The sequence below is a fragment of the Meleagris gallopavo genome, chromosome 1 (genome assembly GCF_905368555.1).
Source record: "Meleagris gallopavo chromosome 1, MGAL_WU_HG_1.1, whole genome shotgun sequence".
NCBI lineage: Eukaryota > Metazoa > Chordata > Aves > Galliformes > Phasianidae > Meleagris > Meleagris gallopavo.
In genome coordinates, this window is record NC_139404.1 from 27,196,765 (window position 1) to 27,219,749 (window position 22,985).

At 34.5% G+C, this 22,985-nt stretch overlaps 1 protein-coding gene across 3 annotated transcripts in view; it reads left to right on the forward strand.

Moving 5' to 3' along the window:
• Positions 1 to 22,985, forward strand: part of IMMP2L (inner mitochondrial membrane peptidase subunit 2) — a 474,009-nt gene that overhangs the window by 306,433 nt on the left and 144,591 nt on the right. For all 3 annotated transcript variants that reach the window (XM_085219468.1, XM_085219448.1, XM_003201996.5), the window contains exon 4: positions 17,134 to 17,199. In XM_085219468.1, the coding sequence (XP_085075594.1) occupies positions 17,134 to 17,199 (66 nt within the window). The remainder of the gene's footprint in view (positions 1 to 17,133; positions 17,200 to 22,985) is intronic.

Sequence of the window (22,985 nt, forward strand, 5' to 3'; positions counted from 1 at the left end):
TGAAGGATTTTACCAGCTGACCGATGAAATGTTTTACTCGGTACCCAGAAGCTTTCATTTATTTGCCGACTTCAAGGAGTACCAGTTTCTGCTTAACTGAGAAGAATCGAGAGCTCTCATGGAAATGAACTAGAGCTTTGCTAAACTGGTTTATATTCATCTACACTGGAAAATTTAAATTTATTAATTAAAATTTATTTTAGTTGTGTTGAAGCCTCTTAGTGCCAATCAGATCTCTGTAGTGCGTTAGTGCTATTTGAATTAAGACAAAGACAATCTTAATTTTGTGGGTGGCAAGACAGCTTAAACAGTTGCAACAGTAAACCCACAGAGAGTAATTGGACTGGATGAGAAGAGAAGGAGCACAGGGAGCGAGGGTCAGCAGAATGGCAGTACTTGCCTCAGGCAGGCCTGCAGCCCCTCAACAAGGAGCATGAGGCCAGCCAAGGAATGTGATCAGAGCAGCCAAGAGACTTGCCAGTCTCCAAATATGAGGCATATACAGGCTGGGAAGTCAAAACTGTGGTTTAGGACTAGCAATGTCCTATAAGAAAGAAAAAATGTATTTGTCTCTACAGCATTTCAAAAAAGGTACTACAGCATTTCCTGGTGGCAAAGAAGACTATATCTCAGTGTAATGAGAGATGTACTGTTGTCTCATCATCTTTGCTGTTGAATGCACACATTCACAGAATATATTAATTCAGAAATGCAAGATAAGTGATAGAAGCGTCGACAATTTATGTGTAGTGCACAGTTAAAAGTCCTTCACGTAGATATTAGTTGGGAAACTCAGTTTTTGTTATTCACCAAATGATTTTTATGCCCACTTTAAGTGGAAAAGGTTGTAACCAAAAAAATAACGAGGCCCTTAGACGTCTTATGTTGAGTATCCAATACAACTGCTCATTTAAAAAAAAATTCATTTGAACTAGTACTACTTTCCAAAATATGTATGATTATAAACTGATCAGCTGACTACAGGGTTGTAATTCCATACATAATAAAAAAAAATTAAATACACAACATGCACTACTGTTCTTATTGCTAATTTTCTTTGCAGAATTTATTATCCTTTTCAAGGCTTGTTAAATTGAAATGAAGAAGGCCTTTTTAATTTCATTCTTATATTTTCTGCTCCAATACATGAATAAGACATTGTGATTCAACAGTTACAGAGAAGACTGCATCTGTCTCATTAAGATACTTACAGTCTAAAATCTTTCTGTAAGATACATTATTTCTCACTTAACTGCTGCCAGCAATCAAAAACTCATTTATTCACAAATGAACTTGGCAGTAAAAATTCTGGTTTATTTTTTTTCCTCTTTTCACCTTATCTCTAAAAGTAATCTCTTGATGCCATTAATATTTTAAGAAAAGAAAGATTACTTTTGTTTTCCTAATACAGTTATGAGCTGTTACTGTAGCTTACAAAGCTGTTCTTGAGGGAACACTGTTGTACAGACCATTCAATGTAATCAACGTACTTTTTAGTTTTTACAAAGGTAGCTTGAGGTTTTTTGTAAGCTAGCAAGTATCTTGTCAGAATTCTATTGGATTTTGTAGAGACTGGATGACATAGTATTTCATTGAAGATAGGAATATCTGAACAAATGTGGTCTGAGATCCATCAACAGAGTTTGTAGAAAATTGTGTACTCATCCAACAGTCAGCTGGATGGAACAGCAGTGGGCTGTTAGGGATCTGATTTTTTTTTTAAATGAAATTCTTTTCTTGTGACTTCAAGTAAATATGTAGATCTTGGTTTATACTTTCATAACTATAATTTTTATTAAGTGGGTTACATGCTGTTAAACAGGCTTCCTGCTTGCATATCTGACCTTTTAAAATGTTTCTACTTGCACTCCAGTGTAAAAAATTCACACAAGTTAGCTATTACAATGCATCAAAATAAGAAAGAGAATAAGAAAGAAATCTGTTATTTGTTTCCTTATTTTGTACTGGCACAAACAACAGTCACAGTCACAGTCACATTTTTCTTTTCAGGCTTAACTGTATTCTTGTATATTCTTTAACACTTTTTGAGCTTTTTTTTGAGCATATTTTTGTCATTCTTTCAGATGTTTTCCCTCTGGCTACCACAGTCACTTCTTTGAGTTCACTCAAAGTATAGGCCTGCAAATATAACTTAGTAAGCATAAGAAGAAACGTGAATGTTTAAATATCCCTCTTTTACTAGGAGCTGGAGTACCTTGGTTTGTCCCGCATTTGGTGATGACTAGTAACATCACGAGTATAACTACCATCAGCCATCTAATACATCTTGCACTTTTGCAGAGCTGTAAGCAGAAACTTCCCATGATTGAAGCAATACTTGCATGTATGTACAAACTCTGTCGTGTCAGAAATCAAACTTGTTATTATTTCCTTTCCTTACTGACCCTTAACTGTGAAGGGCAAACTAACAAATAAAGATCTCAGAGGAATAAGCTATGAAATCACTATGTATTTTGTCACTATTGTGCCTAAACATTGGCATATCTATTTACATAGTACAGAATCTAGGCCACTAATAGCCTGCTTACTTTCATTCTACCTAGCCTGAAGTGAACCTGACACAGACTAATGTCAGGTTTCTTTGAGATGTCTAGCCTTGAATCTGCTTTAGATTCCTGCCTTCTGTTTCAGGATGGATATGCAGGCTATACATTTTATTTTCATGCTAGAGATCACATGAAGAAAATCCTTGTTGAAATTATGCAAAGTTATGTTTTGTTAGTCATAGGAATTAAAAAAAAAACATGTCATCGACACTGTTTTCCAGAATTTTTCAACCAGTAGTGATCTGGTTATAGTCACAGTTAGTGTATAAACTAATTTGCAGTGGGACAAGAGGCTTGTGTATGTGTCCGTCTTCATGGACAACAAGATATAATGTACAATAGTAAGTGTTTCAACCATGCCCCATATTTTCCTCATTAAGTAAAAATATAAAAATAAGTGTCCAAAGAAATATTTATTTTTTCAGATAATGAATGTGTTGGCTGGAATAACCCGGCTGTGGATGTAGCAGGTGTTGTCCTTTGTTGAGTGAAGGCAATTGGAGAGATAGCCATGAGTGTGTCAGCAGTTCAGACCTTCCTTGTCTCTGTAATGCCTCTCTGGGGTTACATGCTATTCACTGCCTTCAGAGAGTTAATACTGCTTAATCCTAGTAAAGACAAGCTTCTTTCTTTCTCTTTTTTTTTTTTTTCTTTTTTTTTTTTCCTTCCCTCTTAGGAGATGATAAACTGGTGGGAATTTGAGTTGCTATGTGTTCCTGTACAACATAGTTAAGTATAGTCGTGGACATCCTTGCCTGCTGAATAGTCCTTGCTGCTGCTAGTTGTTTTGCTGTCGGTGACTCATCTTGCCAACTTGAACTGATTGCAACTTAAAGCATGGAAAATTCTTCTCTTTCAAATGTGACAGCTATTTTTTTAAAATATTTTTTTGATTATCTTCCAACTACTCATTTTTAAACAATTTCCCCAATATGTACTGTCTGCATAGTAAACAGCAGAGATGAATGCACTGTTAGCTTTTGATCTAACATTGTAAATAATGAATATAAGTTACATTGTCACTAAGTGCTTAGATTGTAGAGAGTTACATAAGTGTTAACTCAATTGTTATCTCAATTAAAGAGACATACACTAATCCTGAAATTTCTGAATTAATCAATTCTTAAACCAAAACTTGTAGATACTGCTATATAGTCTTATGTGATTTCTTTCAAGGAAGTAAGGTTCTACTTTTTTTTGTGGTACTAAGGAGCGTGGTTTAGTTGGCAACATTGGTGGTAGGTGGATGGTTGGACTAGATGATTCTAGAGGTCTTTTCCAACCTTAATGATTCTGTGATCCTGTGACCAAGGCTTCAACAGTCCTACTGCTGTATTACATGTGCTAAACACATTGCCAGATTGTGTTTTAGGGAACTATGTGAGTAACTGTTCTGCAGTGATGCATCATTTGGAGCATGTATGTAAAAGCTGTATTTTGAGCCATAGGTATCTCAAAACACTATGCCTTGCGGCTCAAATATATTCCTGTATATATTTTATGTCCTTTGTCTTCAACAAATACGTATTAAAAGTAGATAATAAAACTGTATGGAGAGAATTCACATTAAATCATTAGATTGTTCTAAAAAAATATTTTTTTTAAGCAATAGGCATCTGTGTCTTAAGGATCTGTATGATTTTCCACATTTTTTTCTTGACGTTTGTATATTCATAATCCCTGTACTTTGCATTGTTGTTCTTACTTTCTAAATGGATGGGATTGATAGTGCTTCTCTCAAACTCAGCTGAATGGCAGTTTGTTTTTTCAAATCTGCTTTGGATATGCACTTTTCATGAAAATGCGAAGTATTCAGTTTAGAATGCAAAGTTTGAATTAACTGAATTTATTTTCTGTGCTTACTGATGTTCAGTGTCAACAAGGCTCAATACATACAGTGAATGTCAACACATTTCAGAATCTGTCAGTGCTGTCCAAAATACACAGAATAGTATGTGAACCACATATTTAAAAGATTGAATCCTTGATCCAGTAGAAATTTTGAAAAGTTTCATTAATGCCACTGCATATCCTCCTGCATTTATTTCTTCTAGGATTTCATGCTGATAACACTGCAAACATTTCTGTTCACTAAAGAGTAAGGAATTGGTTTCTTCTATATCAGTTGTTGACACTAGCCTATGTCATCAATACTTCTAAGCATATATTTTCTATTTACTCACCCCTCAGCTGTTTTCTGTGTGAAAACTTTCTTTTTTTTTTTTCTTTTCCTAGGAAATGTTTAGGAAAGGAGATCTTTTTAAAAATAAAATGTGGATGGATAGGATGAAGAAATGTAAAAATTGCCATAAATATTTTGACATTTAGTAAGACTGCATAGTTCACCTAGTTCTAACATGGATTTAATCTGAAAAATTAATAAAGATACAAATGTGCTGACTTATTTGAACTTCAGCCTTATGGAGGAGAGTGAGGAATGCATCATCAGAATGCGTGACAAATGTATGTAAAGTTTAATTCATTCTTTTCAGTTTCCTTCTTCTCAAGCCAGTCTCTCCCTTTTCTAGCAATATTCTGAGCAACATATCATTTACTTGGAGGAAAAAAGTGACAAGGACCTTCTGCAGGAAACTATCACACAGGATTGGGTTTGACAGGCTGGATGGGCGAGGGCTTGTTTTGCTGCTGCCTGAGAGTGAAGAATACATTTTGGGTGGAATAACCGGAGCAGTCCATAGTGTAGGAAGAGAAGCATGGCTGGGAAGATGGAAAACAAGCATGCAGACCAAGCCCTCAGGCTCTGTGTGCAATTTACTCTTCACAAAGCAGGGGAAACACTAAAGCTTGTAAACTGCTTTTTGTAATGAGAAAATGATCTGTAAGATAAATATTTTACTCATTTGTGCTGTTCTTTGTTGTAGACACTTCTGGTTTATATCATCTTCCCTTTTATTTTTTTTAATAAATATGTTTATCATCATGGAAGACAGGAAGTATTTTGCAGCTGACGATCCTAAAAATTTCAGCAAAAACCAACGTAGGGCATCATTTTACTCTTGACAAACTCTTTAGATTTCTTTCATGTTTGCTCAGGTGATCAAAGTCTCTTAAAGCAATATACTCAGTTATTTTGTCCCTTATATATCCCTTCTGCTGTCTAATGAAAGCACATAAGTAGAGGATAATGCAATTAGAGTCTAATGGAGCACAATGCATGATGACCTGCTGACATAGTAGATCAGCTTTTGATAAAGAATATAATGTGGAAAAATACTCCCTATCATATTTCTCATTGCTGCTTTTTTGCCAAATCCATAACTCCTATGTTACAAGGATTTGTGTCAGAGTAGCCAATCTGTGGTTAAGCCATCCTGAGTTTGTCTGCAGAGTGGACACCTGCAGTTAATTGTGGGTATTTTTCATCAAAAACTATCTAAGTTAAAAGCAGAAGTTGTGAAGAAAAAATGTTATGATGGTATGAATTCATTGCAGGAGTTTGTAACCATGTCTATGTCTTCTAACTATTCTTTTTTTTTTTTTGTTATGCGTTAAAACCTTCTCCTTCAAAAGGTGATTCATTCCACTGTAATTTCTGTTAAATTCTCTGCCCTCATGATATCAGAAAACTTTTTAGAGGATGTGCGACATTTTTACAGAAATAATTGCAAATAATTCCAAGTTCAAGACTTGTATTGGCCTCTGTAGAGATATTTTAAGGCATTTTTATTCTCCTTTGGATTTGCAATGACCTGATGTCTCTGTTCTTAAAATTGTTTCATTTTCTTCTGATTTCTTGCCAAAACAAGGCAACTTAGAATGCAAAAATTCAAAGCTTCTTTTTCTATCTACTATTGAAGTAGAAGAATACAGTTCATTTAGCTTCCCGGAATTCAGCAACACACAGATCATCCTGATAAATTATTCCTTAATCCAAATAATATCTGATTTTTTTTATTAAATTGTTATAAGTATTTTATTAAAACATTACAAACATTTTAAGAGTATACATTATCTTAGTTTTGGTCTTCCATTTACTGCATCATTGATATTTTATTTGCTTTCCTGTGTTTTCTTTTATTTTCTTTTATTTATTTATTTATTTTTTTTCATTTCATTTGGGTTCTTATAAGGTAGATTAAATAATATTTTAAAGACATTTATCTTTTGTCGTTTTCTATTGAGATAGCTAGACTAAGCTGAAATTTAGCTCCCTTTCACAATCAGGATTTTCCTTCAGAAGATGATTCATCCCACTTTGTCTATTTCCTTCTGTACCCTGACAATAACAGACTTAACTCCCCTGGAAGGCTTAGTTTCTTGACCATAGCGTCAAGCTTCTCAGAAATATCAAGATTTTCTCTGCAGGTGCTTGAAGTAGCATTTAGAAAAATATAATAAGCAATGTTATTATGGTATCTAGGTGATTTCAAAGGTAGACCAAAAACTTAGGATTCTTCAGCATCACAAGTTAGTTTCCTATCTAAACTAAATAAATGGTTACTATCCAGTATCCTACATGAAACCTGAGAATGATTTTCAAACATTTGAGTACATTTTGCAGGTTATTGTGCCTTTCCCTCTTTTGTCTGTTGCAAAAGAGCTATGTAATGTTTTCTTTCTATTAAAGACTACAATATTTGAGTAGCTATAATAATGATGAAATTTGGTTCCTACATTGCAGCATAATGGTTAGTGAAACAGTGAAGATTTTACTGTTGTTGACTTAAGCATAAAAGGCAAGATATTCTCATTTGTAGACTACGCTAACTTCCACTTTGCTAGATAAATATTTCTATGTATGCTTTCAAAGACAAAGGTTAAGGTATAGAGTTTTTCAACCCTTTGGAAAAGGTGAAGATAAGGTGAAATGGCCAGTTAAAACAGCAAGTAATTAATTGAGTCTCTCTGTTAACAGGAAGAAGGTCAAGTGCACATAACTATTGCGATTACACAGTCTGCATTACAAGCGGCTGAGTCATTTAACCTCAGAGTGGTTAGACTGGAATGCTGAGAACCAAATAAATAAGATTTTACTTCAAAATAGTACCTATACTTGGAAGTTACTATAGGATTTTGAAGTTTTCAGAGTGACTTGTCATTAGTTTTGCAGTCTACCAAGTATTTTTATTCCAATTAAACACTTTAATTAGTTTTCAGTTTGTTCAGTTGCATTCTTGTCTCACTTCAACTAACTTGCTGAAATCTTGAAAAAGTAACATCATCTTATGGAGGCACAGTTGATTTCTTTCCTTCTCTCTTTCATCTTGACTTTGCCTTGTAATTCTGAAAGCTTTTCAGATGCACTGTTTGGATTGCGGGATCCAAGGTGTAGAAAGAACTGTTTACGATACTGTCAGTTTTGTACTTTCCTACTCTGTTCGAAAAATGAAGACTAAATCAGAATGTAGGGAGGAGCCAGGGCTCTCTGTGGAGTAGGGACCAACGGTTTAGGGGAAATAAGTGTGGATATCCAAGAACTGCAGAGCTGTTGTTCCATAGCAATATGACAATGCATATGACTCCTTTACAGAAGCTTTATGATATTCAGATTGTTATTTCTGTGTACAGTGTGCTTAAAATTCCCCATGAAGCTTCAGGGATGCTTTGTTTTAGGTGCTCGTGCATTTTAAAAATGAATAAAACTGAAATGCTGTCTTTCCAGCAGTACGTGCTTGCAAGCTGTAATTACTGCAAAACACTACTTTCAGTGAAAACAAAATAGCTTTTTGGCAGTGAGGAATTTTGCTTTGCAACAAGAGTTTGACTAAGAAATGCTAATATAATGTGGAGTTAAATTAAGAATTATGGGATATTACTAGAAGTGTAGTTTTCCTTGTATTTTTAATTATATGATTGTGCATATTTTTCAGGGAAGCTGCCAAGGAAATCAAGCATCACTGGAACTTATGCTTAACCAGTTGGTGCAGTTGTTGTCTTGAAGTACTTACTTTGTAAATTATGGATGAAAAATGGTGTCATGGAGTTAACTAGATCAATCTATGCCTGTGACAGGGGGGCCCCTGGGCCTCCCTCCGGCCCCCACAAAATGGGAAGGGAAAGGGAAAAGGGATAGGGAGATGGAAACTTGGCTCAAGGAAGGAAAAAAAGCCGGTAGCAATGATCTATGGAGGAAAACTTATTTTACTAACTGTGATATCGGAATGCAAGATAACACAATATAATACAATCTAATTGAAATTGAGACTAATAAATCAAATAAAATAGGTGAGAGAGAGTTCCTGAGACCAAGTCAAACCTGAAAAGCTTGGTACAGCTAGGAAAGCACCCTCCAGCACCCACTGCAAGGCAGTAGGAGACCGCCCTACCCGGAAGGGCCAGATCCCATGACTTCTGTAATGTATAGGGATAGGTACCTGGAATTGGAGCATTAACACTTTAACTCCCAGTGCACTGCACGATGTTATGATGTGGAATACTGAAAACCAAAAAACACAAAACCAAGACAAATAATGACTATTCAAAATGGCTCTCTAAACCTATTTAGTAGGACTGGTGTTTGTATCTTCATACGTAGATCAGAAGGAATCCAGAGCAATCGAAAAACATTTTTCATTGGTGTAGCTATCTGTTACCATTGTCAAAAGAATGTATGATTTCTATGTAATATTTCAATATTAAAAAAAAAAAAAATAATCCAATCTGTGCCAGTTATTTTAATGTAATAATATTGTTTAAGATCAATAGGAGGTCAAAACCAGGCTAATGTGGCACAAACATGGATTTTGTAGTATGGCATACCACTTGGAAAATACAGGCTTGTGAGATGGACCTGTGCCAACCTCATGAAGTTCAATAAAGCCAAGTGCAAGGTCCTGCACCTGGGTCAGGGCAATCCCTGGAGAATGGTTTGAGAGCAGCCCTGAGGAGAAAGATTTCGATGTATCAGTTGGTGAAAGACTCTGTATGAGTTGGCAGCATGCACTTGCAGCCCAGAAAGCCAACTGTATCCTGGACTGCATCAAGGGAAGTGTGACCAGAAGGTGAAGGAAGGTGATTCTGCCCCTCTACTCTCTGCTTGCATGAGAACCCACCTGGAGTACTGAGTCCAGTTCTGGGTCACCAACAAGGAAGGACACTGCACTGTTGGAGTGGGTCCAGAGGAGGGCCATAAAGATGATCAGAAGGCTGGAGCACCTTTGCTAGAAGGACAGGCTGAGAGAGTTGGGGCTCTTCAACCTGGAGAAGAGAAGGCTCTGGAAGGACCTTATAACAGCTTTCCAGTACCTGAAGGGAGCCTACAAGGAAAGCTGGGGAGGGACTTTTTATAAGGGCGTATAGCAACAGGGTAAGTTGAAATGGCTTTAAACTGGAAGAGGGTAGATTTAGACTTGGTGATAGGAAGAAATTATTTACTGTGAGGGTGCTGAGATACTGGAACAGGTTGCCCTGCAGTGTTGTGGATGCTCCCTCCTGGAAGCATTGAAGGCCAGGCTGGCTGGGGCTTTGAGCAAACCGGTCTAGTGGGAGGTGTCCCTGCCTATATCAGGGGGGTTGGAACTAGATTATCTTAAAGGTCCCTTTCAACCCAAACTTTTCTATGGTTCTATGGAAGGGAAAGATTAAGGAGAAAGTGCAAATTATTTTAAGATAGGCACTTAATTTTCTGTATTTAACACAAACAAAAGGAAAGCTTTAGAAAAGACTTATCTGAGCAAAATGATCACAAAGCTTATTCTCATTCATCTTCAGAAACTAAAATATGGCTAAGGCTAGTCAATTCAAAAGTAAGTTTTGTCAGGCAAAGCTAGTAGCTCTTATCAATAAAATTACAGTATGATGTGGAAAAGTTATTTTAATAATGGCAATAAGTTAGCATGTATGTTTTCATCAAAAATCGTTTTTACTACCACTTAATATCCTGATCTAGAAGCTTTCCTTTTGTAGAATAGTTGTGAGCCACAGTATACATTATAAATTGGTTCAGTTCAGCTGCAAAGATGTAGACATGGGAGAAATCTATAAATGGTGATACTCCTATCATATTGCTTTGCAATCCCAATTCAAATCCGTTTTTGTCAATTGTCTTCATAATCATTGCTTAAGCCTGTGAACAACATAATTAATTAATAAATTAATAAATTAATAGAGCAGCTTTCTTGTTATAGCACGACCTGATTGACATGTTTATTGTCCAGAAAGGTGTTTTACAGAATATGAACTGTAAGTAATAATCAAAACGTATTGGCAGACTGTTTTAGCAAGGAAATTACTCAGAGAATGGTTTAGATAGCACTTTTTTATCCTTTCAGTATCAGCTCCCAGTATGAAAACAATGAGACCTTTACCTAAACATATGAAATAAGTGGAAAATTTTTAAAAAATCAAAGAGATTTTGCATTGAGCCAACTTAGTAATGACAGGTTACTCTTCTTTGTCTATTATTCAGCATAGTAGTAAGCCCAGCTGAATCATACTGGCTTCTCAAGTTTGTGTGCCACAAAGAAATTGGAAATGTCAGAAGTGTGGTCACAAAAGTGATGCTGGAATTGGAAAACTAAGTGTACACTAAGAAGCTTAAGGAGCTGATGTATCTTAGAAAAATCTAAGAAAACTGTTGTGCCTAAATCTTTCTCCATGACGAAGAAAAAAAACATAGAAGGTTTTTCTGCCTTGGAGGAGGAGTCATGGAATTGAAATTGAAGTTGGATAAATTCCATTTTTGAATGCAGATACAATTTCCTAGTAGTAAGGATAATTAAACTCTGGAATAATTTCTCTTTATGTTAGGCTCATTGTCATTCAGGATGCTTAAGATTATACCATAATCTTCTCTACAAATGCTTTATGGTGGAATTAGGTGCTGTCCACAAAGACAGATAATAAAATAAAAATCTTTGAACATTAATTAAGAGCTTAGTCTTCTCTCTTTTGGCAGAGCCTGCATTCTGTTGTGGTTTTTTTTTTTCTTTTTTTTTTTTTTTTTTCCTAAAGTATCAGCATCATAATTCTTATATTTGAATGGGACTAAAAGCTCTTAATAGTTATGAGTGCAAAATAATGTTGGAAGGCATCTCTGGTAATGGTGTAGTCCTAACAACTGCTTAGAGCAAGGCCAGCTCCAAAGATGGGTCAGGTTCCTCAGAAACGTGTCCAGTAAAGCTCTGTGTGCCTGAGTTTCTCAGTCTCTCTGCACAGCCTGTGATGCTGCTTAACCGCATGTAATGTGATTTTTTTTTTCTCATATCCATCTGGAATTTCCCTTGCTGCAATTCATGCTATTTCCTTTCCTCCTTCTGAAAATTCTGACTCCTTTCTCTCTAATCACTCACCAGATAGCAGTTAAATCTCTTGCTTTTTCTCTAATCTGTAAAGCCTGTTCCCTTAGCCATTACTCTTCTGTTACTATCATTTTGGCAGCCCTTCATTTTATCCAGTTTGTCAATATCTTGCTTGAAACTGAATACAGATACTGGGCCTGATTACTGGAAACATCTAATGCATCAGTTCTTTGTAATTCTGCAAAGTAGAATTTGGCAACAATTCTATGTAACAGAATTATATAGAGTTCTGTATAGTAGAATTTAGCAACAAGAATGACAGTTATTATATCATATGCTATTTTCCACAATATAGAAATTTTCTCAGAACCTGCTATATTGTAGGTTAAATATTATATTTATTATGAGATTCAGTATCTGCTGGAACTAGAAGGAAACAAAACATTAACAGAAAGAAAAAAAAAAAAACCTGAGAAGTTTAAATCAAAGTATTAACAGTGGTGTTTCTCTGCATAAAGAATTACGGAATTAAAATAATAATTATGGACTGGAAAATATGAACATGTGAACATTTTTTTTTGTTTAGAAAATTAGTGCATATAATACATAAATTGCATTCGACTTCTGTAAATGGATCTACTAAATCTGTTTAGTCCTAGCTGTAGTATTAGGAGGGATGAAAGGATAGATACTGCTACATATTTTCAACTGTATGGAACTGTGCTCCTAATCATAGGTGAAGGGCAGATAGCTTTTTTTGAAGGGTTAACATTTTTATCTATTGCATGATGCAGCCAAGTAAAACTCCATTTACCTTATTAAGCAGTGCCAGCAAATAAGGATCTACTACCTCTCTTTTTCCTCTTCCTCCAAGCATAGTTCAAAAATAAAAGCACTATAACTGTACTATAAGGTTCCCAATTCTGTAGGTATATTGATAACATTTATTCTGGGCTTCAACTGCATTTTAGTTACTCCTCGGGCTATTTTATGGATCCCCAAAAGGCTAAAGGAGGAGATAAACAACTCATTTTTCATTCGGCAGCAGTTCTGGAAATGCCCAGAAGTGTTAACTGTAACTGTGTTGGAATTTTAAGATCAGACAGGAATTAATTTTGGGAAATGGAGAGGTCGCTGGGTGAATGGTTTTGGATCATAGCTTTAGATTAAGATCTCAGAAGCTTCCAAATCATCTTGTTTTATGGAATTAAAACCTTATTATCTGTCATTAACAATGTAAATCAAAGCAGAGATGATGTCTGTGAAGAAGATGGCCTCCATTATTTCGTTTTTTTCATGCTATGACAGTAAAGTGTTCATTGTTTCAGCTACAGCCACGTCAATGATGAAGAAATTTCATAAAAATAAACTATGAATAATCTGAAGGCAAATTTCCAGCTGCTGCTAAAGGTCTTCCTTCTATCTCATGAAAAAGTAAAGCTGTGTGCTAACAGTAATATATAGATGCATCTAAACAGATATGTATATACAAACACAACACAAGCTTCAGACATCTTTAACTTCAACTTTTTAATAAGTATCTTATAATATCCTATATAAAATGCTATAATCAGAGGTATCAAAATTTAAATTATTTTAAAAGGCGAGCACAAAAGCTATACAGGTTGACTGGGATAATGGTGATGAGTTCACAATGAAGATCTTTTTTTTCTGGTGCGTGTACTCAGAAATTCTGAGTGCTCATTCAAGGAAAATGGTGTTGTTTTATGAAGTAGCATTTATTTAGTTATATTTTACTGTTATTCAAGTCTGATCTTTTTTCTTCTACTGATAACTATTGTGCTAATATCTATCAAAAAATGTTTTTGGTGTGTCTGCATCTGACATTGTCTTAGAACTTTTTCTGATTCCTTTTTTTTAATTGATTATAGAGACTGCATTTTCGACAGGGGTAACATCACACAGCATTTGGCTATACATATTAATATATTCCTTTGGAGAGTAGAAGTAAATCAGCTGTTTTTCTTCATTTATCTTACTGGGATCTCAAAATATAGACTAAAAAGCTCTCTCTCTAGAAGAGCCTGTAGAAACTTCAGTTCTAAGCTCTTTAGCATGATTTATTGTGTGCGCTTTTGAATAGAATATAGTTAAATAAATCAAATAAGGGTCAAGTAAAAATATGGAAATACTATGCAAGTTTAATTATTGATCAAGTTGTAATTAGCTTAAGAAGCAGTTATGGAAAATTATGCTAAGCACCAGTATCCATTAGAATAAATAATCCAAATAATGGAAGGGGGAAAGTTTTGGAGGAATACCATGACAAAGTACTCAGTTGGTCAATCAGGAAATCCTTCAGAAGAGTCATCAGCCTTCTTCTCATCTTCTTTCAAGGTAAATGTGCTCAGTAGTACTGCTATTCTACAATGTAAATTCCCCGATGCAAAGCTGAACACAGTGGAATGCATTCTTGTACAAATTTGTATGAATGTTTATGTGTATGTGTATATATATGTGTATATTTTTTGTAAGAGTGTATCATTAAAAATAAAAATATAAATTACATTTCATTTTTACTGGAGCACTGAGATAATAAATAGAAAAGATTGTTAATACTTACCTAATATAGAACAAGGTCTTAACTTCTTATGTATTTGCAACTACATTCTACTCCTACTCAGTAAATTATATCATCTTATAAACTTGTAAATTCTCAATTTTAGACTGGTTTTGGGATGCTTCACCTTAAAATCTAGCTGTAGCTGTGTCTGACTAGTCTTCATTTTCTCAATATATTCTTTCTATGATGGCACGTAGTGTCTTCAGCTCTGAAATGCATTTTGTTGTTATTATTGATAAGGAAAATGAACTCTTTACAGCTCTTCTGCTATAGCGTATCTATCTCCTAGCTTTTGAACTAAATGTGTATGTTAGTGGGAGGTGGTTCCTATTCTCAGTTGTTGTTTTTTTGTTTTTTTGTTTTTTTTCCTATCAGTATTATTTGGATAGATAAAAGGAGACCTTTGCCAGAATACTGTATAGTGTGGAAGTTGTATCTTGAAGTGCTTGCTAATGATGAATAAGTAATTTGCATCTGCCCTCATCACTCGGGTAAACTTCTTAGTCTTTTTATCCTAAATTGCTTATTTCCTTTTCAAACAAGTGGACCAACGTGAGAGGCTTTAATCCAAAGTAATGATGTTCTCATGACACAGGCCTTAGTTTTTCTTTCTGTAGTATAGGTACTAGCAGAAAGGTAACCACTTACTAGAACAGATACTCATATCTCAGATTTAAAGTGATGCTTATTCAAAATCATGTTGTATTTTTTTTTCCCCAAAATGAAGGCAAATTAAGGGAGAGATCTGTACTTAAACTACAATATATTTATACATAGAGTAATCAAATGGAAATGCTAACATGGGAAATTGTAAACAAACTTTGAAATTGAAGTGTTAAACCAGAAGATAAGTTTGAAAGAACAGAAAAAAATTGTTCTCGTTCAGTTTTTAGGAATATACAATTCATCACATACACTATGTACTTTTTTCCATCAGTTCAGTTTTACATGAAAAAATTACAAGATGAGTCCAAGTGAATAAAAAAGAAATAAATAAACACTGAAGTAGTTTTTGCAAATATTTTAAATGTATAAAAGCTTGTAATAATAAAATATTTTTTATTTAGGCTGACTTCTAATTTAGAATGGCAGATGGTCACTGCTCGATAGAGTACACATTGAAACCTGTTAGGGAACAGTATGAGAAAGTGCGGTGGATACTCCACATGTTTTAATCATATATGCATCTAAAATTTGATTAATCCTGCCCAAGACTGATATGTTAAAAAAAAAAAAAAATCAATTATGTGTTCTCAGCATGATCAGGAACGTGAAAGACAAGACTTAAATGGAATATAGAACACTTTGGACAAAAATAAATCTTTTTGTTAATAATTCAGTTAAAATGGTTTAAAAATTCTAAGGGAATCAAAGTACTTTTTATGAAAATAAGGTTATCAGGCTTTGTAAACAATGAAGGGAAAATACCAGCTCTTTTGAAATTTAAAATTGTAATTCTTCAATTTTTTTTCATTACAATGAAATATAAATAAGTTTCAAAAGTATTGACACAAAAATAAAATTTTTGAAACTCTTTAAACACTTGAATATATATTAAATTTTTATTTTAATTTTTACTTAGCCTGAAGCAATTTTTCTTTTCAACTTTTGTAAGAGCAAGTGAACAGCAAATACTAGTAATCATACAGCACTACTGATGAGTTTTTCGGCCAGATTCATTTCAGTGTTACTTTTTAAGAAAACATAATCTTAGTGTGCTACCAGTTGACCAGAGGTGAGCTTGAATGTACTGGTTCGTTGTGAAGATGGCATGACTGGTGTTTTCAGAAACAAAACCAGCAATGTAAACCCCTTGTAATTGCATTTCTAGCAGACTTGGAGTCTAAAATAAAGAACTCGGGCATCAGCAGAAAATCAAAACCGTTTTTTTCCTCACTACCTTTTCAATATACAAGCAGCAAATAAAAAGGTTTTTAAGATCATAAAAGGACTCTACCAAGTTTGCAGAGTAAAAAAGTAGAAGTTAAAAGTAAAAAATGAAATAAAATGAGGCATAGAATCATAGTATGCAGAAAAGTAAGATTGTGGTGTGCGTTAGCCTATCAAAACTCAGATAGAATAACACTTCTAGTAATCTTGTCTCTTAATATTCATGCAGGAACTTAGTTTATTCAGATTGAGTATGCAACTTCAACTTTGCTTTTTCATAAAACTGTGTAATGTGTGGTCATAATTCACTCAATAAAACATGATTCTAGGAAAAGAAATTGAAAGGAAAGCATGGTATTATAGGTATTATATTAAGAACCTTGCAGAAAAGTTTACATGTCTTTTTAAACTATCCACAGTTACTTAGGTAAGGTTTACCTGAATTAGTGATAGTTATCAATATTAAAGTGGGGGATTCTTTTTTGCCCAAGGTGAATGAGTCAGATGAATTTTTAAACACAATGTGATGGTAGCTTTTGATGGAAAATTCCAGTTTTAACATATGAATCTATTTGCAAAGGTACTTTCTTCACTGGTAGTGGTACATTCTACTTCTAATGGTGTGAGCTGTGCTTTACATGATAAAATGGATGTCACTTATTATAGTATTTGTATGCGGGTCATTTTTCAGCATCTGCTTTTTAGTAATGGCTTGCAATGAGAATGATTGTAGTAGCTTCACTTCAGTGGAACATCATGATTGATGCTATATCAAAGAGAACATGGAATCTCCTAATGACTTTAATAATGTCTATTTCTTTGTGGAATTTCTTTTCATTTTCTTAAAACAATGGGAACATTACTGATTGTATAACCTTATCCCCTGTCTTAGGTCTCCTAGAAACCCTGAACAGAAGATCATTAAACGAGTGATTGCTCTTGAAGGAGACATTATCAAGTAAGTGTTTTAAGCCATAGTGTTTGAGTCTTTATAGGAATAGTGCAGCTTTTCAGTGGATTTTAAATTAGTATCCTAGACAACAAGAACTTTCTAGTACTTCCTGTCTCCTTTTAAAAGGGATGTCAGTGTTGTACCTGTCTCCTTTTTAATGAGAAAAGTGATACACGATAATACTCACTCTTGTGAAATGTTTATGGGTGCAAATAATGCTTGTTTCTTAGAATATATGTCACGTATCAGGACAGGTAATTGTACAGCATTTTTAAAATAAGATTAGAAGACTATGATTTTTCATTTAAAGAATTAGAGCTGCTGTTTCATACTATGGTTGGCACATTTTCTGAGTTCTTTTAATCTTTTTGTTTGTTTTGGGGGAATCCTTTTGTACTTCCTTTATTTTTGAGACAAAGGACCCTCATAGATGACTGCTTTAACTACATTCTATGGAAATCAGTAGGGAATACAGTGGAACTGATTTGGAGTAAATTTTTCTATCAGAAGAGAAAAAAAAGCAAAAAAAGTAGACTTTAATGTAGGTCAAGTCTTGGTTTACTCTAACAGATAGACCATCCTACTGGGGCTGGTTGGATATAAATTACAAATAGAAGTAAATCAAATGTTTTTGTGGAAACCGTGCCATTTTGATGAAAACATTTGTTTAAAAGGATTTATTTTTCCAAAGTACGGAAGAGAAATGGCATGGAGTTTGAAGGCTAAATCACTAGTTTCCCACATTAAGATATGAATAACATTGAAAACTGTTAGGCAGTATGGCAGACTGGGACTCAGTTTATTTGGATAATAATTCTTGCTCTGATGTAGTGAATACTTAAGAAGTACTTGGAAGCTGGAATTTAAATCAAGGATCTGAGCGTGGCCTGAGTGAGCCCTGCTTAACAGCAACAACAGTGGGCTCTTGAGCATTATGAGATATGTCTGTGTCTTTTTTATTATTATTATTTCTTTTTGTAATCCATATGATTTCTATTTTATTGAATAATTTCAAATTTTCTCAATTTGAGAAGAAAATTCTAACATTTCATGTGGAAAAAAAACACTGAAGTAGCAAACATTAAGAAAAAGAATCTGATGTCCAAAAACTATGAAGATCTACAGCTACAATTAGCTATCCCATGAAAGGGATAAAAACATAGAAATAATGATAGCTGCTTAGTCATGTCTTGTGGAAACCTACGTCCTTAAGATAACAATATATTATTAATATATTTGCCTGAATTTTTGAAACTCAATGAAATTTTTGATAATGTTTAATATGTTAATATGTTTAATAACATAAATTCCAACTGTAGTAAATTTATTATGCTGTACGTTCCAGAGCCTTAAAACTCTGAACTATTTGTTTACGTACGTGAGTGCTCTTGGCCAAGTGGAAAAAGATGTTGGAGCATAGTAGCTGTGAGAGTGCGTGCAGAATACTTAAAAAACTGTGTTAGTGTGTCACTTTTGATTATAGAAGACTGAGTGATGATCCTCATTTGTATTCAGAAAAACAGGTTAATTTATTTTTAGAAATGCTGATACCACTAATTCAAATATGTATATATGTAACTATTTAAACACATGGAAGTTGTCCCAGTCTTTTGCTTCATCTGTAGAGGCTTGTTTTTAGTTAAGGAATATATTATTAGGCTGTTATAGCTTGTTATACTGTTGTTCACTTCTGTGTGGGGGGGAAGTAAAATAATGCTGGCCAAACTTCATAGTGCCAGGGTAAAGCAAAAACTTAGGTAATAAAATAGCAAAACTGTCAAGATTATTCTAAAATAAATGTTATTTTTCTAATGATGCCACAACCAGGTGTGTGACTAGGGGTAGTCACACTAAAAAAACATAATTGTAAGAATTTGACTTCTATTTGATATGTCTGAAGACAGTCTTTGTTACAAACTTCTAAGTTACTGTTGTTGATAATGAGGATTTTATATCCATATATTTATATACATTAAATTATTCCAGATCAGAAACTGAAAGTTACATGGCATGTGTACAGAAAATGGTCCTGAAGGTATTAAAATGGGCCTCTTCTCTATTGTTCTCACTATGCATGGGTAAAAAGCAATGAGAAACTGATATGTAATGAACTTAGAGGAGTGTTTGAAATTCTGCATTTCTAGTATCTGAAGTGGCGTACATATGCCTGTACACAAAAAATCCTGTGTCGTTAGGCCTTTTGCTCCACTGTTTGTTTGGAATTTCTTCTTGCTGAGAAAACATCCAGTCTCACTGCATAGTAGTTATTTCATTTCCAGGATGCAGAATAGTGGAAATCGTCCTATGGGTATAATGGGGCTCAAGCACTTATGGGGCTGCTTGTGGATACAGCAGTTTTGCAAAGAGATGGTGGTTATATACAGACTTGTGCAGTTGTACTTTTTCCCTGGAAGGTCAGTGAAATGTATGAAGCAAATTTTTTTTCTGCAAATCTTGATTGAAGTCAAATGACAGAATTAATTAATGCATGCTTTCAGTGGTGAGTAGATTTTCATGGTGGAGAAATCTATGCAAATAATGATTTGGAAGGAATTTTCATTTAGTGCTCCACTAGATAGGTGATAGACAATATGGTTTGTGAGTCTTTGGTAGTGCTTTCATAGCTGAATGAATTTTTTATTTTATCTGTTTGACATGATTAAGGATAATTTGTCACAAGAAAGCTGTGTTTTCTTACTCTATTAATTAAAATAAGTTAGTATTTACTATTCCTTAATAACTGAAAGTAATGAGAGACCACATAGAGAGAACCATTAATAATGTAGGGAAGGCTCCTTGTATTTTGATTTGTGTTCAGAAGTTAGAAGTTCACAGTAGAAAAGTTCTGTTTTTCAGTTCTTCATTTCTAAACTCATTACATAAATGAAAAAAAAAAAAGTACATTTTGAAAATGCTCAAGTTTTTGAAAATAAATTTAGGTAAGACATTGTGATGGGTCCATTCTGACCTTTCACTTTGTGTTTTTCAGAAATTATTGTAACACAGTACTTAGTTTTTGAAGCATGTTATGATGTATTGAAAAATGGTACATATTTGTTGAGTAAGAGTCCTGCCATTTCAATTCTCTGATCTTATTTCCAGTCTAGTTGGCAGTCCAGTTGAAATGTATTGAGTAGTGTCATGAAAATCTCTGAAATATCATAGTACATTTTTATAAACCTACAACTCATAACTTAATTTGAATAAGCTACTGTAACTTCCTCCTGAAGGGAACTGAAAGAAAAGAAAATCACCATTTAGCCTTTGAGAGGTGAAGCGATAGGTCAGCTTGTATACAGATAATGTTACAGTGTGGATCCCATAAATCAGGTTTTGTTTTGTTTTAGATGGATTCACAGGAGAATTAATTTTAAATAGGAAATCATTACAGTGATTCCTGAAGAGTATTTAAATTATGATTCTGCCAAGGGAGACTATATTTTAAAAGTCAATATAATGTAATTTGTTAAAAAAAATGTTATTATCAAACACTTTGAATATTTTGAAATTAAACATATTAAAACTCATTTATCTTAAATGCACTAGTGGAAATTAAAAAATCTATAGTAATCTATCATGGATGGCTGAGTTATGGTATGTTTTCAGAAACACAAATAAATGAAGGTTTATGGTATTAAAATTGGGATTGAACCAATAAAATTTAAAATTAAGTCAATTCAGCAACTTATGTAACTAATTTTGCTTCCATCTGGATCCACGTCTGCAAGAGTTTGGATTCTGCTTCTTTCCTGTCGTTATTTTTTTCATAACACTGTAGCTGGATTAGAAATGACCTGTGAGCCCCTAAAATGCATAATTCTAAAACATTGTTAGGCTATTTAGGAGTCAGTGTTTTAAGTACTGAATGGTTCAGCAAACAATGTTGCATTTTAGTGGTATATTTTGCAAAACTGTTCTGGAGATATGAATAAGGAGATATTTACTTGCTTTTTCTCAAAGCATGACAATCAGAGATAGATTATTATATTACTGTGTTGTAGGTACAAAATAAGTATCAGTAACTTTTTAAATTTTGCTATAAAGTGCATCATTAAATTGCAGAAACATTTGCCACAGAATATGAAGGACAAAAATATAAATGGGTTTGAAAAAGGAGTAAAGAATTCTTAGAAATAAAGCCTATCAGCAGCTATTAAATGCAGTGATCACAATATAAATTTATGTACTTCTATTGTCAAGTTCATGTGGGATATTATATTTCTTCCAGGCTATACTGGAAGATCCTATGCTGCATTAGTTTATAACCAAAATCTGTTTATTACATTCACTTATTGGAAACCCTTTCAGCTTCAAAGGAGCTGTTCACGACTCCATGCAGTTTTTTTGCTTGCTTTTTTTTTTTTTTTTTCTGAGAGAGTATGTGTATTCCAGTATTCCTCAAGTAGAAAAAAAAAATAATAATAATCTGTTTTTTTCTCTGATCTAGTTAAATTTCATCAGACAGCTGTGACTGTTCTTTGTTTTCACTGAGATGCAAGAATCACTGTCCAATAAAACAGATGTTTTCATGCAGACTGTCCCACCTGATAGTTATATCGTTCCTAAAAAAACTGTGTGCGCCCTTGGAAGCAGGATATCCTTCAGGAAAACTAAAACTTTGTCTGTTTTGTGTTTGTGAGGGGATGACCTGCTGCAGATGAGCTCTGCAGAGAAGGACCTGAGGGTTCTGGTGGACAACAGGCTGGCCATGAGCCAATAGTGTGCTCTTTTGTCCAAGAAGGCCAGTGATATCCTGGGATGCATTAAAAGGAGTGTGGCCAGCAGGTCAAGGGAATTGATCCTCCTGCTCTGTGCTGGTCAAGCTACATTTTGACTACTGTGTCTGGTTCTGGGCTCCCCAGTTCAAAAAAGATATGCATCTCCTAGAAGGAGTCCAGCAGAGGGCCTCCAAGATGATAAAGGACCTGGAGCATCTCCTGTATGAAGAAAGGCTGAGTAACCTGGGTCTGTTCAGCCTGGGGAAAAGAAGACTGAGAGGAGATCTGATAAATGTTTATAAATATCTAGGGGAAGGTAGGAGGCAAATGGATGAAGCCAGGATCTTCTCAGTGGTGTGTAGCGCTAGGGCATGGAGTCTAAGACTTGTACATAGGAAGTTCCATAGTAACATACTGGAGAATTTATGTATGGTAAGGGTGACAGAGCACTGGAAGAGGTTGTGCCCAGAGAAGTTGTGGAGTCTCCTCTCATGGAGATATTCAAGACCTGTCTAGATGCCTACAATGTGACCTATTGTGGAATACCTGCTTTAGTAAGGGGTTTGGACTTGATAATCTCTTAAGGTTCCTTCCAACCCCTACAATTCTGTGATTCTGTGTTCTCTTGCGAGAATGTCTCTATCCTGAACAGATTAATGGCAATCAATGACCAGGAACTGCATCTATACCTTTGCCATATAGGCTGTGTTTATGGCCATTCCCTTCTTCAAATTCATTGTCATGTTGGGCTTGTAAGAATAGATTTGTGAGTGTGGGGATCCACACTGTGCTTAAAAAAAATTCAACAGAAAAGAGAATAGAGTCTGTTCTGCATTTGTGCAGCACTGTCTTTGTAAGCTACAAATTTCTGAACGTTTTTCCTTTGGAATGACTAATTGTAGTCCAGAGTTCTGTCTTTGCAATTTATGAACCTGAAGGATGCCATAATAGTCAACCTGCTCTTTAGCTCTTAGTTTTTATTTTGTGGCTATATGCATGGAATGCATATCTCATAGTGTTTATGCAGTTTATTTGCACTACTTATTGAGAGGGAATTTTGGGGACTTGAATGGA